This window comes from Stegodyphus dumicola, chromosome 2 (assembly GCF_044657685.1).
Source record: "Stegodyphus dumicola isolate Sdum_Otavi_A_Nest chromosome 2, ASM4465768v1".
Classification (NCBI taxonomy): Eukaryota; Metazoa; Arthropoda; class Arachnida; order Araneae; family Eresidae; genus Stegodyphus; species Stegodyphus dumicola.
Window position 1 is genome coordinate 277,230,951 of NC_140769.1, and position 20,101 is coordinate 277,251,051.

At 31.0% G+C, this 20,101-nt stretch overlaps 1 protein-coding gene across 2 annotated transcripts in view; it reads left to right on the plus strand.

Annotated features, from left to right (window-relative positions):
* LOC118186047 (phosphatidylinositol 3,4,5-trisphosphate 3-phosphatase and dual-specificity protein phosphatase PTEN-like) overlaps positions 1-20,101 on the plus strand; it is a 55,480-nt gene that overhangs the window by 24,584 nt on the left and 10,795 nt on the right. For both annotated transcript variants that reach the window (XM_085812192.1, XM_085812191.1), the window contains 3 exons: positions 4,121-4,262; positions 8,141-8,304; positions 14,524-14,726. In XM_085812192.1, the coding sequence (XP_085668318.1) occupies positions 4,121-4,262; positions 8,141-8,304; positions 14,524-14,726 (509 nt within the window). The remainder of the gene's footprint in view (positions 1-4,120; positions 4,263-8,140; positions 8,305-14,523; positions 14,727-20,101) is intronic.

Here is a 20,101-nt window from a genome sequence, read left to right on the forward strand (position 1 = left end):
TAATAAGAATTAAGTTTTTAGCGCAAAGGAGCATTAGCTCAGTAGAGCTATTAATTTCGCTTTGGCATTTTGCATCAATTCACTTTTGAAACTGTTGCCACCAAATATTACAGCCTTGTATTATATTTAAAGAAATTAAATAATGAAGAATCTGCATAAATATATGTATGTTTCTCGCATTGTGATAAAACAGTGGTACCTAGAGCCATCAAATTTTGAATAATGTGATCCTCCTCTGAATATGGGCATCTAGAAACCCAAATTTGGGAACTGATTTATTATCGATTTCTTAATTTGTAACATTTTAGCGATTTTTTTTTTTTTTTTTTTTTTTTTTTTTTTTTTTTTTTTTTTTTTTTATTAAGAAACTCAATGATTTCAAAGCTAACAATGGGAACACTGTACAGGGTGGAGGAACTCTTTTATCTCCAGCGTGCGAGACTGTGTATCGGAAATTCTAAAGATATACTCATTTTAAAATTATTTTGCAATATTCCTGTTTGATTTAATTTTATGGTTCAAGTGCAAAGAACATGGTATTTAATAAATAAAGGTAACAACACACAAAATGTGAAAGAAAAAAAAAAGAAAGAAAGAAAAGGGAGAAAAAAGCCCCTTTAGACATGAACCTTTTTTTTTTTTTTTTTTTAATGACAACTGCTTTAAATATTGGTCTTTACTGTATCTCCTATTATGCTGCTTTCAAACCTAGTTTCTAGTTTTTCCGTACCAGGTACAGTTTTTGAATAAATATTTTATTTTTCTAGGTATGCCATTTTTTTACATGTAAAAGCAATTATATAGTTCATTATAATTCTTTATGATAAGCAGTAAAAGTCCAATAATTTGTCATCTTCTCCGGCATATGTTCTCTAGCATTCTGTCCATAAGATGGCATAGAAAATCTCAGCAATTGGTTCATGTCCTTTTGTCATTTTCAATTAGGCATTTGTTCAGAATTTATGTATATGTATCTTTTACTTTCTTTATTATTTATTTAGAATGTTTTGAAAGCTCAGTAATGTTGACGCAGAAATAAATCAGAAACATATGACTTTTACAGTTCACCAGAAACTGAATAATATTAATCTTATCTAAATAGATCAAAGAGTTATTCAAAACTTGAAATATAGTTTAGAATGTGCAAATTTTATTAAACCGTGGTTGCAGTATTAAGGACATATTTAATTAAATACAAAAGATATAATTCTCACAGCTGCTATTATGTGGAAATGTATAAACAGTACAATGTTACAAAATGCTTGAAAAAAAATATGGCCAAATGCCATGAATCGAACTTTGTATCGAGGAAGGCAGAAATATTCATAATCCAATCCATTCAGAGTTATTGAAAACAGTTAATCCATTAAAAAGTTTTGAAAAAATAAAATTATTAAAATAAATTGGTAGTGATAAAAATAAGCTAATTCTGGAAGAATATTGTTTACAAATGACATTAGCTCTCTTGTGGAGAAGTTAATTAACAGTATCATAATTGTATATTATGAGTGTATTAAATCTATGGTTATAGCAAACATGTTTCAACCAAGATCATTTGGCATGAAGCTGGTGAAATATTAAAGGCTTTTATGAAATTCACTGACAAACTGAAAAGTATAATTTTAGAGAAGTAGTATTCATATTTTATGGACTTTGTGATACAATAAAAAAGAGTAGAATACATGAAGCAAATCTACATTAGTAATGTTGGAAAGAATTTATCCACTGGCAATGTTGATAACTTAAAGAACTGATTAAATATAATTAAACTGTGATTTTATTTACTGGTTTATGCATTGCTCATTAAATATGTTTTCAGAATTGCTAAATGCAAATTTTTTCATTCTTTAGTGCATTCAATAATGGAAAAATAAATCATTTTTGCCATTATGTGTTTAAGTCTGATAATCTGACCTTACTTAAGTCCAATTATGCCAAATGATAGGGTGTTTATTTTTTTAATAATTTTTTTCAGTAATTTACCTTTTCAGTCTTTAGAGTACAACCTCTAATACAACTCTTTTGGCTAGTATTTTGGGACTGTAGTTTTATATATATATATATCCTAATGTAATGGTGCTACATCTTTATCATTAATGATTCCAGGTTCTCGGGGGGGGGGCAAATTAAAATGAGTCTGAAAATGCTTTGTGTGTTACATTCAAATGCGTTATGTTCTTCAAAAACTCATTCAGTTTTTAGGCTTTTTGTAATGTTCATTACAACATCATAAAAGACTTCCAGGCATCAAGTTTAGCCCTGTATTTCAATATATCTTCAAATACAGAATTTTGCTTTAATTGTCTGTTTGCCGGGGCAATTGCTTTGCTTATTTTTCTTAAAAATCTCTTGTGAGATCCAGGTTAACAAACATTCATCTATCTGACTTCTATTCTGAAAATTTCTTGTGCAAGCAGCATGTCTCCAAACATTTAATAGAACTGTAGTAATAAGTAAGATTTTGTGTGTTTATTTGCCTTTAGATTCACTACATCATTAAGCATGAAAATCACTTTTTGTTTCTTGCAGCTTATGCTGTTGTACACTGGTCACTATTTGCCCCACCTAAGGTACTGAATTTGACATGCCTATAATACATGGTTTTAAACACTATAAAATTTTTAATGAGGACTGATTAAATATAACTACCAATGAACACTTCAATGTTTTTAAATGGGAGGAAGGGTGGGTAAGTTCTTTGAATATGGCTAAAGGAATGGGTACTTTCCTTGAGGTTGTTTTAATTGAAAGTGGTTAATATTTTTGTTTTATATGTGGAAGACCATGAAAATCAACCATGCAGCCAGTCCATTCATCTGAGCGTGAAGCAGGGCTGAACTACTAATATTCAGTGGTATCGGCCACTGGTGAGGTGATTGGAGAAAGGAAAGCATGTATTTCTTATTTTTTTTTAAACAATGAAAATTTTCAGATCTAAATTTCTGTGCTTGTGCTATAGGAAAATAAGTGTTTAAATGATTTAAATGGAATGGCACAATTTATTTAAATTTTAATTAATTCTAATTAATCTTAATTTGTATATTGGATATATTATGTTTATATAGAATACAACAAATATTTTTAAATAAAAATTAAAAACATCAATTTATATTTTAAAATATTTGTGCTATTTTTTCATCTGTTCTGACATATTAGCTGATCCTAATTTTCAAAGCTCATCTTGATGTCTGATTTCCATAATTACTAAGGTGGTGAAGATAATTCATCACTATCAGGATTTGGTAATTGTGTCCCTGCCTCTCTGGTCACTCTTTAAGTGGAGGAGAATGTTAGGTATTTTCTCCTTTCCCACATGCCTTCTTAGTGTGTATGGAAAGCACATCTGGCTGGCAGTCGGAAGATCTGGAATTCGAGTTTCAGTTAGGGTACTGCTGATTGTCCAAATAAACCTAATGACTCTGAAAATATAATACTGTCAAGTGAATCTAGCGCCAGAGTGTCGCTATGGTAAACACATACTAGAATGAATTTTAAAGAATGCATTTATTTTATTGTGGTTTATGCGGTGTCGGCGAAGTAGATTTAATTCAGTCCAATAAGTTTAAATGAAATGCAAGAAAAAATGCATATATTTTAATATTCTGTACAAGGAAGTCATGTGGTGTACACATCAGATTTTTTGATATACAGTACAAAGTCCGAGATCGGGACTGCCACGATTCCAAATTTGGATTCCTTTGGGATTTTTCCGGAGTATTATGTCATCAGTTTAAATCTAGTAAGATGGCATGTAGAAATTATAAAATTTAAAGTATGAAATCGTGATTTATGAAATAAGCATTTATGATCAGATATTAAAATGTTTAATATGATAGTTGTTTGGAGAGAAGGGAAACTGCCATTCATAATAAGTAAAAGTTGTTATTAAAAAATTCGAAAAAGAGGGAAAGTAGAAAGAAATAATTAACATTTAAATGTTCAGTATATATATATACATAATAAAGACATATATTGTTCTCATTTTTAAATTATTTTAGTAACAGAATAGGCTTATGTAATTATAGTTAATTTATATGGCAAGAAGTTTTGTAATTGTATTTCTACTCTTGTGTAATATGCATAAAAATCTATAATAACTTTTTTTTTTTTCTATAAATAGGGTGTAACAATACCAAGTCAGCGTAGGTATGTAGATTACTATGGAGAACTAGTCAGAAAGAATCTTGTGTACAAACCAGTGACGCTTATATTAAGGTCCATTACAATGGATCCAATACCTACCTTCAATGGAGGAACTTGTAGTAAGCTATTTGCTATATAAAATAATTGATTTTTATGTTTACATTGCTAAAACTTTTAAAATTGCATATTAGTAATACTTCCATGTATTTTATTATGTTGCTTTTTTACGGTTCAAATTCAGTGTATGTATTAAATGATTCTAGATATATAACTATTATACAATAAACAATATAAAATGTAAAATAAAACAAAAGTAATAATTTAATGAAATCAAAAGGGAAAAATTAGATTTACACTAACAACACTAACAACTGCAGTCTGAAACTAACAACACTAACAACTGCAGTTTAATTTACACTAACAACTGCAGTCTGAAAATAAATACTTTAAATAACATTTTATTATGTAGTAATAGTTTTATTATTTTTAGGCAAACATGCCTATTAGTATTTTCAAGTTTACTTGGCTGTTCTAATTGTATATTATGCAGGCTACACTTTTGTATGCTTTATGATTTGCTCAAATATGATACAAGTATCTTGTTTTCAAATCTTACATTTTTAATTTATCATATTTGACTTATTCTAATCTGTTTTTACTTCCTTGTACGAAGTAAAAAGGAAGTATTGTAATGGCAAAAAGTTTCAGGCAGCATTATTTCAACGAAAATATCCATTTTGACTGCTATTGAATGCAATTTAACGATGTTTTTGCGTGATATCTGTACGTAAGAACAGAATAAAAGACTCGTTTCCTCCAAAAAAATTATAAAACTGCTTTAAAATTAATTCTGAAGAAAATTTTTCGTGGCGTCTGTACGAACGTATTTACATACGTATATCGCATAACTCAAAAACGAGTAGCATCAGAACATTGAAATTTTGTATATAGGAGTGCTACAACATGTAGATGTTCACCTCGTATTTTGGTTGCAATCGGCCGCACCAAACGTGTATAAATATATTTATATATATATCCACTCTGTTACCCGGCTCAGTGATCTCAGTTTCTTTACTCTTATATGTTTGAAATTGTACATTTTTTTCTTTAAAAATGATTGAATTATATTGTTTTTATCTTCCGGTTAAGGATTTTATGCCTTTAGTAAATCTGTGTGCAATATTTTTAGAATTATCGGCAATTTTAAAGTTGTTTAAGTGTTGCTAAGCCTTTATTTTCATGGCGGCCATTGATTGTTTGTTTATAATGTTGCTAAGCCTTTATTTTCATGGCGGCCATTGATTGTTTGTTTACATTTGAAACAGCAAACTAGTGGATTTGTTGCCAATCTAGAGAAACTTATCTTTGCAACAACAAAGATAACGTCTTCATTTATTATTGCCAATTAAATCATGCTTAATGCTTTCTGGAATTTTTTCGAGGAAATAAGTGTTTAAGATTTACTTCGTAATTTTTAATATAGATATTTTGAGTTTTTATGTATTTTTGCCTTCTCGCGAAATGAGAACTGAATTTATTGAATGAGAAATACTCAATTGTCTGTGAAAAACTGTTTCTTTTTTGTTTTGCTTGCTTAATTTCTTTTATACATCATTCTAGCTTTATTATAGTATTTGAATAGAACATGTGGCAACGATTAGATAATTCTATTCTTTAAATGATATAAATTTTGTGCATAATGAGTTATAATATGAACGAAATTTAATACTGTCAAGTGAATCTAGCGCCAGAGTGTCGCTATGGTAAACACATACTAGAGTGAATTTTAAAGAATGCATTTATTCTATTGTGGTTTATGCGGTGTCGGTGAAGTAGATTTAAATCAATCCAATAAGTTTAAATGGAATGCAAGAAAAAATGCGTATAATTTAATATTCCGTACAAGGAAGTCATGTGGTGTACATATCAGATTTTTTTATATCAGTACAAAGTCCGAGATCGGGACTGCCACAACTCCAAATTTGGATTCCTTTGGGATTTTTCCGGATTATTATATCATCAGTTTAAATCTAGTTAGATGGCATGTGGAAATTATAAAATTTAAAGTATGAAATCGTGATTTATGAAATAATGAAGCATTTATGATCAAAATCATAAATGCTTCAAAATTTTAAAAAAAAGAATGGATCAATATTTACCCAAAAAAAGGCTTAATATTTGTTTACTGTATTAAACATTTCTTTCAATCTGAGTTTTTAAGTTGCTTTGTTTTTTGTGCTAATACTTTCTCTTTAATTCTGTAGACAGACATAATTTCTTATTCAGTTACATTGCTGAAGAAGTTAATTTTTTCGTTTTCAGTAAGTTTTCTGTCACTTTCTTCGGTAACAGTATTTTCTGGATTTAGAACCATACTACGGATTTACCATCCATTAATTGAGTGATGATTGAGGAGCATTGTCATCACAATGAAAAACTTCTTTTATATTATTCTTTTATATCATTTATTACCACTTTTCCAAATTTCTTTACAGAATCCTCTATTTCAAAAATTTCACGTTTTGTTTTGTGATATCCAAACCTTTAAAATTCACAGCTATAATCATAAAATTTAGCTATCGTTCACTATACATATTTGGCATGTATCGTGAGATTGGCAACTAAAAACAAGTTGCTCTGCTAAATTTTACCTTGGTTCTGTTGCGCTCAGACAATAAAGCCTGGATTAAATTTCCACATAAACTTAAGGCTTATTGAGGACCGGCACTAGATATCTTACCAACTGATGCAGTCTCTGTGGGCCATACAAGCTCTGTCACTGGTTCTGGGTTTATGTGAATAACAAATCAGTTATTCTTAATTCAAATAGCACTAAATGTAATCTTTTGGCCTATGAGTATCATTAAGAAAATCTATTTTTAGCATATGGAAAGAAATTTTTGTTAAATTTTCTCTCGTCAACATTTCTCGCACATTTAACTTAAATCTGTAATCTTCACCTAACATAATGTCAACATAAAAAGTTACCATACTCTTTATTATTCAGTTACTACCGTAAAAAAATTGTTTAGGCATCGCTACATGAGTCACTACTCAAGTTGTCGTGTTCATAAGCATGCGGTGATGAAAACAAAATATAATAAATAATGATTCTCCCCAGGTTGGGGTCAGGGATATAAAATATTAGTAGATGTAAAATCAATGATGTAGCTATGTAGAATGCTTCAGACATTTTGGTTTGAGATGTATACCAAGCAGATATGGATTGGAGCCAAATTCTCGATCATACAAATTTATAATGATTGTTTCTTCAGTGACGAGGCATTTTATTTAGTGCCGAAGTGAAATTGTGAATTGGGACGCTTCACATGTTTTATTGTGCGTGGGGGAGGGAATCATATCCGCATGCGTAAAGCATACAAAAAATAATCAAAAAAAGTTGTTGGTGGCATTGAGGTCTGGATTTTAGATCATTCCAGGTGTTGGACGTCCAGATCTCAGACTTTCTACTGTATAAATAGTCTTAATAACAGAAGGAACTTCGTGAACTTCTTTTCACCCCTCCTTTTTCTATCTCCCTCCAACTGATGTTAAAACAATCCTCCACTGGTTTTATAAAAGTTTCCATTTTTTGGTACTTCACACATGAATAGCGATGAAGCTGGAGGAATTCTGTTTTTTTTCTGTTTTTTTTTTTTTTTTTTTTTTTTTTTTTTTTTTTTTTTTTGAAAGCAACTGTGAATGGTGATAGTGCTGGAAGCACATCGTTATACTGAACAGTCATATCAGCAAATAGCTATAAAGTCTCACGTGTACTTAACACCTGAAAATTATTCAAAAGAAAAAAAAAAAGTAATATACCCCTTTTTTAAAAAAGTATATAAGCATTATTTATTATAACAAAATTTTATAAACAGGTAACAATGAAAGCTTTTTAACTCAACAACTTTAAAGGTTAAATATAATAATTCAGTTTTGTTATGTTTGAAAATCATGCTAAATACTCTTACATATATATATATATTTTTTTCCTTAGGTCCTTATTTTGTTGTTTACCAGTTAAAAACTAAATTGTACACTTCACCAGTACTTGAAATTAAGCGCAATCAGAAGTTCCTATCCTTTGAAATTCCAGAAACTCTACCTGTATGTGGAGATATCAAGGTTGAATTTCGCAATCGACCAAAATTTGGTAAAACGGTGAGTTAACAAATTTATTAAATTATTTTATACTTTATTCTAAATGGAGGGGAGGGATCAAATCAAATGTGAATGCAAAAAAGCTAGAAATCAAGGCATGTGAATTGCTAGACATATTCATTTACATTTTTAAGTTTGAGATAATGTTAAATTTTTATTAAGTATATAACTGTATTTATTAAATAATTGTGTAAAAAATTAACTGATAAAAAGGAAGAAGTTTTAATACTTCATTTAAATTCTATCTTGTTTTTAGGTTTCTAAGGACTAAATAGAATTTTAAACAGTAGAATTCTTGTAACTGATATTAGTTTTAAGATAACTTTTTTTAAATGAGTATTTGGAAATACCTTAACCTACAATGAATGGCAAATGTTTTGAAAAGTATGGTTTGTAGATGCTAATGCTAATTCTAATGCTGTTTTTTTAATATATTAATAATAAATTTATTAATATTATACTAATTAATTTATTATATTACTCAAATATTAATTTTAATTTTATTTGTCTGTATGATTACATAAATACGTAAGTTAGTTTAGAAAGTGTCAAGAAACTTAAACTCATTCTTGAGCAGCTTTCAATATATGTATGTATAAATGAATGTAATACATTAATAAGTATAATGCTTTTATGTAGAGATAAACCAATAATTTTTCATTCTTCATTTTCTCTCCTTTATTAGTCACATGGAGAAGCATTTTAACGTTGTATAATTACTACTACTATTTTATTTCCCTTATTACATAAGACTCAAGCTGTGTATTCAGAAATGGACTGTATGTAATGGTTGACTGTATGTCATGTATACTCCCCACCATAAAACATCACATGATAGAAAATTTCTATTATTTAAAAAAAAAAAAAAAAGTTCATGTTTCACTTTTCAATTTCACCATTTTTCTTGGTTTGTTTCATGTCTGGATATTGTTATAATATCAACATTCATTCATTCATTTGTATATTTCAGAAACATTAAAATCTCAATAAGTGATAATGTAAAATATCAGTGATAAATAGCTGATGTTAGTTATGCTCATACTTATGCATCCTTTTTATCTAAATTGTAAATTATGTATATAGTTATATATATCAGTATTTCTACATCATTACCTATATATATTTAATGATGTAGAAACTTTGATTATGTTTTTTAGATCTATTTACATTTTTGATAGCTTTGCAGTAAGAAGAAAAGCAGCTAGTAGCAGTCTATCTAGGCCTAGGTGCAGAAAGCAAGTACGTAGTTATCCATTATGGCAGCTTATTAAGAGAAAGGTTTCGGTTCGAGTTCTGAATTGGCTATGTCATGTTTGAAAGTTCATATTATAAATCGCAAGTTCTCAATAACTCAAAAACACTTATAAAGTTAGGACTGTAGCTTTAATTTCACATCTCTTTAATACTTTCGCCAAAAAAGGCGGGATCACTCACTTCTCCTAAGCGAGAACACACTCTCTGGGTTTTTTGCCTTTTTACACAGCACTGCCCTCCGGAGACATTTTGCAGTTCATATATCAGGGAGGTAAGACTGAACAATCTTCATCATGTAAAAGTTGGATTGATTAATTAGAAATGACCTGTTCCAAAAAAAGTTATTACTACAGTCAAAAGTCGTTAATTCGGACACCCATAATCCAGAATGATCTATAATCCGGACCTCAAAGCTACAAACTTTCTGCGCATGCGTCGCGTTGACGTTACACGTGCACGTAAGACCTTTACGGGTGTGAATATGCACGTTTAATGTGTAACGGACGGTATAAACTAAGCATGCATGCGCCGCTTTGACACCGCCGCTACACGCATGCGTGTAAGACCTTTACGGCTGTGAATATGCATGTGCGCATGCGCATAATACGTTTACGCCTGTGCAGTTAATGTATAACGAACGGTATAAGCTAAGCTAAAATTATCTAATTATCTATTTCAGTTAATGTTGCAGATTGCATTGTTCCTTAATCTTTGAATTGGATCCGGCTTATTATTTTTTGCAAACTGTTCGAGCAATTTTATAAAAGTAAGCTTGAACTTTCGATTATGTCAAATAGAATTTCCGATGCTGGAGCTGCCAAAGGATGTACAAAGCGAAAGTATGTTTCAATGTCCATCAAACAAAAAGTGGAATTCCTGCAAAAAACGGATAAAGGTATATCCTTTGTTTCTCTAACCATTCCGAAATCTGTTTATCAATTTCACGCTGCTCTGCGTGGTACGCCGCGGCGCGCAATGAATTGGAAGTTGATCTGTCAGCACTATCCTTATAATTCTTTACTAAATGTAGTGTTTTATCTCAATGTACTCCGTCTTTGATATGATTTAAATCAAATTCCTCGTCATTATAATTCGCTTCCGATAGTGAAGAAAGTGACACAGAGGTTATTGAAAAACGAAAAAATTTCGATTGACAAGTTAGTCAGTATTCTCGACACAGCAATTATAGGACTTGAACAGCAGAACTTTGTAACTGAAGAAGAAATTATGTCTGTTTATAGAATTAAAGAGAAAGTATTATCACATAAAACGAAGCAACTTAAAACAACTTACATTGAAAGAAATGTTTAATAAAGTAAACAAATAAATATTAAGCTTTCTTTTTTTTTGTTAATTTTGATACCCTTTAGATCATAATTGTTCTTTATTTCATAAATTACGGTTTCATATTTTTAATTTTATAATTTCTGCATGCCATCGTACCAGGTTTAAACTGATGATCTATAAACCGGAATCGCCGAAGTCCCGACGAGTCCGGATTAACGACTTTTGACTGTATTTGTAGAATAGAGAAAAGAAGCACCCAAATTAAAAGGGAAAATTAAGGGGGTTGTTGTTAATTTAAGTTATAATTTTGATTTACATATTTAATAAATATATGTATGTAAAGTAGAGTATGTTAAAGGAGTACTAGTTCAAAAACAGAGGCTTTTTTGACTTCTGTAAAATGTTTCTTTTAACCTCCTCATGCAATATAAACTTCAAAGGCTCCCACCTTATGAAAAAACGCAACTATTTTAATATAGAATTATTTTATTTTTTCATATAATGGAATTTTTTGTGGGGGGGGGGTCTTTTTGTTCTATTTTTGTTACCAGTCTCACTTGTCTGAATATAGTCAGCACAAGTCCATTGTTCATCCAACATTCCAACATTCATCATTGCAAGGAGTCAAATGTGCTTGTTGTTGGCAAGAGCCTTGAGCACTGTGACAGTCTGACTTTAGCTCAGTTCTGCCCCCAATTTGGAGAAAGAGCACAACAGGAGGACAGGTTCGTGGGTCTCCCACCCCTCTTTCCTTATCATAGCATCTCCAGAGGACTTTAAGATCGCTGTATACTTAAGTGTGCCCCAATGCCGCGCAGACACTATACACTTACAAACATCCATGCCTTCGCCGGAATTCAAACCTGAACCCAGCTGAGATAGTTGTTAGTCAGAGTTGCTAGCCACTATCTCAGCTGGGTGGCATTTTTTTTTTTTTTTTTTTTTTTTTTTTTTTGTCTTTATTTATATAATGGAATGTTTTAATGCAGTTTACAAAGGCTAGTTACCATATGTAAGGAAGAGGCCTTTATAAGCAATTGCTCCTCATATAACCACTGATGAATATTAGTACATCACTTGGTTCAAGTGCATGTGCTATGGATGGAAAGGTTTGTACTTGAAGAAAGCTATGGGGTTTTCAAGTATTGTGTAAAATAAGAAAATCAGAAATGTCTTGATAATAATACAAACCATAATTTTAGTAATACTATCACTAATTATGTTAAAATGCAAATTATAATAATGAAAATTAATTATGTTATAAAATTTGGTGTGAGTATTCAAAATAAGTAATACGTGTATAAAATTTTTATATTTGTGATATTGTGTGAAAAGCTTCGAAAAGCCTTCATTAAATATGATTGTGTTGACTCGGACACACACAGACTTTGGACTGAAGATTTGATAGGACTCAATATTATCAAAGTTTATATTGCAGTTTTTTAAATAATTATGTTGGTTAGAATTCTATGAAGTGTATTTTTCAAATTGTTTCTTTTCATTTGTTAATGCTTTAAATTTAAATTAGCAATACCCTCCTAAATTCCTTATTTTAATTTGGATACTTCCTTTCTGTAGCAATTTCTGTATAGTAATAACTATTTTGGACTGCATCATTTCTAGATTAATCTTACCTTTGGCTTTTACATAACAATGTTAATATAGCTAATTCAGAACTTGAAACTAAAGCTTTCTATGAATAAGCTGCCATGTTGAATAACTATGCACTTGCTTTCTGCAGGTCGACTGCTGCTTTCTTACTGCTATGTAAAATGTTTAAAATAAACACAATTAAAGTGCAAAGTGAATTTGCGGCCACAAATGTCAATTGATATATAATAGATTTGAAGATAGATGTAATTAGATTCATATGGTTTGTTGCATTGTAATAACTTGGGGAGATTTTTCTGCATAGATGGAATGATGACACTTCCAGGTATATGTACCGTAGCCTCACATAATTTTATTACTGGTCTACTTTATATGCATAATCTGATTCACACATCATTATGGGCACAATATGCACTGCACAGTTTCATACATAACAATTTCGAATACAGAATTTTACTCCTAAAATGCCTCACTTTGAATACATTACACGTATTTATGCTTTGCCATATTTATTATTTCGAAACAAAAATTAATATTATGATTATGCAGTTCTCTTGCACATATTATGTGTGAACAAAAGTCAAAGAATTTCTTAATCACTTCAAAATGGCATAATATTAATAAAAGTTATTTATAATATTCATAAAAGTTGTATATTTTAAGAACATAGTAAAGTATTTTTACTTAACTACTTTCACTTTTCAACATTAAGAGTTAACACATTGCAGAATATTAGTATTTAAATGCAAATCAAGTTATATCCATGACAACTATTTGTTGCTTAAGCCATCGAAATGGCACAAAAAATAATTCATACCTGATGGACGAGATATTCTTTATCTAAAGTTTTAGGAGCAGGATCCAATGGGTGTGGATGCAAGTACTGTTTCTGAAAAAGAAAGTGAGCAAAAGCCAAGCGAAAATACTCAAAAGTTAAACATTTACATTGGGCGTCACTTTATGAGGGGGTCGTATAAGAGTCCTTTATAGTGTAACAATTATTTATTAGCAAGTTTCATATAAGTTATATATTTTAAGAACATGGTAAAGTATTTTTACATTTTCATATTTAAGTACTTTCACTTTTCAACATTAAGAGTTAACACATTGCAGAATATTAGTATTTGAATGCAAATTGTTAAGCTATCGAAGTGGCACAAAAAAAAAAAAATTCATACCTGACGGAAGAAATATTCTTTACCTAAAGTTTTAGGAGCTGGATCCAACGGGTGTGGATGCAAGTACTGTTTCTGAAAAAGAAAATGAGCAAAAACCAAGCAAAAATACTCAAAAGTTAAACATTTACGTTGGGCGTCACTTTATCAGGGGGTCATATAAGAGTCCTTTATAGCGGAACAATTATTTATTAACAGGTTTCACACAGACATTACATTTAACTTCAAGAAAATTACAGAGTCTACAACCCATCAGGTTAAATATTTGGCTTTTACTGAAGTACTTATCTGGCTACTTACCAGGTGACACCCTCATTGTTACAGTTAGTGCAACAGTTTATATTAAAGGATTGGTTACAAAAAGTGAATTTGTGGCCACAAATGTCAATTGATATGTAATAGATTTGAAGATAGATGTAGTTAGATTCATATGGTTTGTTGTATTGTAATAACTTGGAGATATTTACTGCATAGATGGACTGATAATATTTACAGATATACATCCCATAGACTCACATAATTTTATTACTGGTCTTCTTTAGATGCATAATCTGATTCACACATAATTATGAGCACAATATGCACTCCACAGTTTTTAGTTCCTTATTTTTACATAAATAAATTTGGATGAACCATACGTTTTATCAAATAAACATATATTTGTATACCCTTTTTGATGTAAACTTCTTGATAGTTCTTTCTACTAAGTTCTTTGTTTAACTCCTTTCATCTTTACCATTTTCAGTATTAGGAAAAGTGAGAAAACATATGCGAGTAAATGTAGTTTATATTTTGTATCATTTTAGCCAACTGCTTTTTTACACTTTTAATAATTTTTTATAGTTTTTGTGTTCACAACGATGTCTTAATCTTAATATCTTTTAATTTCCAGGAAAAAATGTTTCTTTTTTGGTTCAATACATTTTTTATTCGACCTGAGACTGAAAGTTTTGAAAATGTAGCCCGAACGAATGGGTGCACCACATCTTCCGTATCATCGTACCTGAATTGGAACAGTTTGTTTTCAAGAAAAGAAAAAGAAAGCAATACTTCATGCCACTTTCCTGCTTCACCATGCTCTGATAAAAACAGAAGGTACAGTTTCTCTTATTTTTTTTTTTTTTTTTTTTAAGATTGTGTTAATTTTTATTTTGTATGGCTTTAAATGTGCCTGCAGTTGATAGTAAAATTTCTTTAATTGTTACAACTTTTAATTAATTTTGATTTATTAAGATTATGAATTTTAATTATGTAATATCTGTGCATCAGTAATTTAAAAAATTAGAAAACAGAGAATGTTTTGTGATTTCATTTATAATATAATTGCAAAATAACTTATGTCAAAAGTAGAAGCTTCAGGAAATACATCATACTTCTTGAAGACTTGTGGATTGCTTGAATGGTAAACAAGCAGTGGTTTAATTTTTAAATCATCACTAATCATCACAAAACAACAGCATTGGAGAGTCTGTCATTGGTTTGTGGTCCAGCAATGCCTTCTCTTCTATTGTAATACTAGTTCACTTCCAAAAGAGAGTATCCTGATGGTTAAAAAACCTGCTGTAGCAGATAACCATCAGAATTTAGAAGTTTTCTTCAATATGTTGATGAAGTTCTTAGCTTCCCTTATGTTAGAGCTTGTTGCTTCTCCATGCCTTATAGCACTGAGGATCTTGGCTCTTATCTTAAACCTTTCGAATCACCCACGGCTTGCCTTGAATGATTCTTCATCCGTTGGTAATCCTGTTATCTTCTTAACCCTCCATTTGAGACAGGTTTGGTCCTGAAATTTCAGAGTTACCCAGAATGTTATGCATAAGTTCTATTTTCTTGATCATAATTCCAAAAGGAATCTCTCGCTTTGTGCATTGATTTCTTTTGTTCAGGTATGCGTTTGACCTGAAAATGGATTGATTAGGATCTAGCAGAAATTTTAATGTGTAATAAATGGAAGGCCATTCTTTAATGTGGAATTTTACATCCATGGCCCTGAGGTTGACAAAAATTAATTTTACCTTCTCACAAATTATGTATTTTTTAAGTGTCTCCCTTCTCGTTGTTCCATATGAGAAGCAATCTTTTAATATTGTCAAGAATACATGGATTTTACCATACATGACCCTGTGAAACCCTTTGAAGCATCAGGCTTCTTAATCTTATATTTGTTTTGGGCTATAGTGCAAATCATTGATATAGACTGATTATGTATTAGCTAGGTTAGCCACACTCACATCTCTTTCTTGCTTCTCAATTGTTTGGCATTTGACTTCAACCATGATTTTTCTTCTCTTACCCTTGTCTTGAAATGGCATTTTCTTTGGGGAAAACATGTAAACATGCTAAAACTTTTCACTTAAAAAATGTGCAGTAATTTTTGTGAATACAGTTTTCACAAGGAACAGTAAGATGCTAGCTGAATGAACAGACTGATAGCCAAGATGCAGGCAAGATCCTGCATGTAACTTCATGATATCACCACGTCGCTTGTTCTGTGAAAAATCTCTTTTTAAGCAAGCCATTGTTTTACATTTTGTGTTAATTGTTAAGGGAATTGGTCATTGCTGAAGATGCTCACTAAGCAAAGTTTGACTGTAATCACATTTATGTCTAAAGAGTTTAAAGATACAATTTTTTTTCTGAACCACTACATTTATTGAAATTTAGGGATGTATCTATATTATTAAAATTTGTCAGTTATGTTTTTCTTGCAGTGTTAATTGATAATGTATCAGTGTTTTGATTAATAATATATTTGCTTGAAGTAGAAAGTTACTACAGTTAAAATTTTCCTAATACTGTGTAATCACCATCATAAAATTCAGTTTGATTTCTTTGGTAGGGAAATTCCTTTTAATTTTCTGCGCTTGTTCAAATTTTTGTGGAGCACTTATATAGTGTATTAACTCTGCAGTGTTCACGTGGCATATTGTTACTTTAAAGGTCACGCTGTCTCACAGACTCCAGGTATATTTTTGCTGTACTAATATATATTTAGGTCATTTAATTCAAATTTATAAATGCAAAGGGATTATTGAAGTAACACATGTATATTTGTGTTATATTACAAACACAAATTAACAAAACTTCAGTTTACAGTGAAACTTAATTTTATTCAACTTAGGCAAATACAAATGAAAAATACAAGTGAAATTATCTAATTTAGTTAGATGCACAAATTAGCAATCAGTGCATATTTGCTGAGCGTGTTCTAAACATAGAAATTTTTTACAACTGCAGCATTTGTACGTGTTCTTGGAATGGCCACATTTCATGACATCTCTACGTTTTAGTAGCTCGAGCGTTTTCTGTAAGCTGAACTGTTCCTTCATCTGGGAAAAGGCTCTGAATATCCTGCTTGATATTTCTATGTAATATGAATACTGAGAACGTCTACACAAGGAATTCAGCTAGATTACGACCCGAAAGTTTTTAAAACTCACTGCGTCTGGTGCTGGGTGATAAATTATTTGCATGATATGTTATTTGAGCATTTATAGCTGCTACATTCATCATACTATAAAACAGTGCTCCGCAATCTTTTCTCACCTGCGACGCACAAAAAATCTTTCTGGAATTTCGTGGCACACCAAAGAGTTCCGAGTTATCAAGGAAATGCTGAAAAAATTCAAATGCTGACACACTTACAATCACACACACAACAGTGAAATGTATAAAAACATTTAAAATAGACATTATTAAGAAAAAAAATTGTCATTGTGTATTAAATACATGATAAAAAATTGCAAAATGTCAAATACATGTATTTGATTGCGGCACACCTATATCCTACTCATGGCACACCGGTTGCGGAGCACTGCTATAAAATATGACCATAGGCCATCTGTTCGTTTTCCTAGCAACATTATAAGTGCTACACAACTGGTCAACAGTATCAACTCCTGATTTAGTTGCGTTGTAAAAGGTTATCCTCTGTGACTTGTTTGTTTCAGATGATTTATCAATTGCATCATCATGATGCATAGTGGAGAGAATCAAAACCACCTTGTTTTTCTTAGTTGCATAAGACATCACAGTTGAGTCATTCTGAAACCCAAACAATGATGTTCCTACTTCCCGATTCTTTGTTTGCGTAAACTCTAGAGGAATTTCACTCTTATTCTTCCTCATGGTTCCAACCAAAGTAAGATTATTCTGAAGCAAAAAGTTAGCTAAAACTAACAAAATAAACCAATTGTCTACAGTTATATTTGATGCAAAAGCAAAGTTTAAAGTTGTAAGACTAAACATTTAGCAATAGAAGCTCCCTAAGGTTATGTGCTGTGCAGACATTGAAGACAATAAAAGGTTTTAAACTTAACCAATTTATTAACAATATGTATAAATAAAAACATAATGAATAAATTTAAACAATATCAGAAACTTAGAAATTATAATATAACAATCATTATCAAAAAAATTTCATATATTAAATAATATTTTACCTGATCTCCAAAATACTGGCATTCAATACGTGAAAAAACGTATCCTAAACAGAAATTATGCGGTTTTAATGAAATTACCTACACTATCAATAAGTCCATGCTTAATGGTCAAAAAGGCACCTGAAAATTAAATTAAATCCTTGAGAGCACTTAAAACCGGCCTAACGCCGCTCACTGTAGTTAAACACGAGGAATCACTGCTTAGAAAAACATCGCCGCTAACTTGTGTTAAATGCCGCCTTCATGAAGAACATGGATGACGCCCACGGCAGCCACTCACATCGTAGCTTCTTTTGAGAATCCAGGAAGAGTCATCTTGTAGACTGGAACCACGAAACTTATCACCGGACTGCACGCATCGCAAGACGTCTTCCAATAGGGGCTGGAAACTGCACACCAAGGAGCCAAGAAACAGGAACTAGAAGGAATGAGCCATAGCGACGCGAGATACTTATACCAGAAGTAGGCATGACGTCATCTCACGGAACCAATCGGCTATCGGCACGACTCAGCTTTCCAGATGACGTAACATCAAGTTTCGTTTTTGCATCTTCATTAGGCTGAAACAGTCCGTTCTTAATACAAACAGTGGCAGTGAAAACCGAAGTAGAACTAACTACTATATCCCCTTAAAATAAGAAGTAAACTAGATGTTCTATATATAACTTATGTAAAAGTTAGAATCATTTCAAGGAGGAGAGATGATGCAGAAAAAGGGTTACAATAGGTCATATTTTCCAACAATATTGCGACCTGTTCCTGAGATTATAGAACTCTGCCATTTCACATCTGCTGGTTTGTTGCTAATTTCGAATGGACCTGCAGGCTGCTTGCCAGTATATATTTCTAGGTTTACAGTGTAGTACATCCTAGCATCTACTAATACAAATAATTTTATCCCATACATATTTGGTTTATTAGGGATGTACTGCCTGAATAAACATTTACCCCTGAAAGGTTCTAATTTTTCATCAATTGTACAATACTCTCCAACTGAATAAGCACTCTTACAATTTTCAAAAAATGAAAAAAACATATCACGTGTAGGCGCTAAATTGTAAATTATCGTACTTATCTCTCGGGTGTCCTTATTGTCGAACCTCAAACAATATAAAAGGAACCTAAATCATTTTTCAGATATTAGATGGCATAGCTCAATAAACATTTTATCTGAGGACCATATCTCCTTGGTATTTGCATGATTGTCTTTTTTAGAAGTGCAAATGTATAATATGCCTAGAAGCGTTTTTATTTCAATTAAGTTGGTCAAATAGGCATCCCTTTCCCAAGAATAATTTTCCTGTACTGTGGATATCTTTTCATTTGTGAATTTAACTATATTAGATAGCATGCCATTGTCGAAAAAACATGCCCAGCATTGCTCCTGCATTTGAGCATTCTTCGCGACACCTTTCACCCTTGGTAAATGAGTGACAATATTATGTTGCCAAGTGGGTATATTTTTAGGTGGACAAACTTTTGACCATTTTGATGATTTATTCCGGCCTAGGAAATAATTATTCGCAATATAGTCATCACTATCGCTATCATTAGAGTCTATTTCTTGCTCGGTGTCTGTGTTTTCTTTTCTTGTTTCCACTCTATCATCTTCTGTATCACTATAATCATCAAACTCATCTTCTTCCATAAGCATACGTAGTACTATTTCTCTATCATGTTCATTTGCCGTATTGAATTTTTTCTTCCATAAGCATACGTAGTACTATTTCTCTATCACATTCATTTGCCGTATTCATTTTTTTCTGAGAAATCATCTTGACTCTAAAGGTAAGAAAATAACTAATAAAAACAATTGTTGCCCATAAAAATTATAAATACAAGAAGAAATACATTCTTTTTACATTTAGAATTAAATATATTCACAAACAATTTCTTTTACTTATCACTAAAATGATAAAAAAAACCACTACTAAGGACAGCTGTTGATAATTTTTAAAAATTAAAAATGCTAGAATATATACATTTTAAAATACTTACATTTAGAATCAGAAATGATCACGTGGCGTC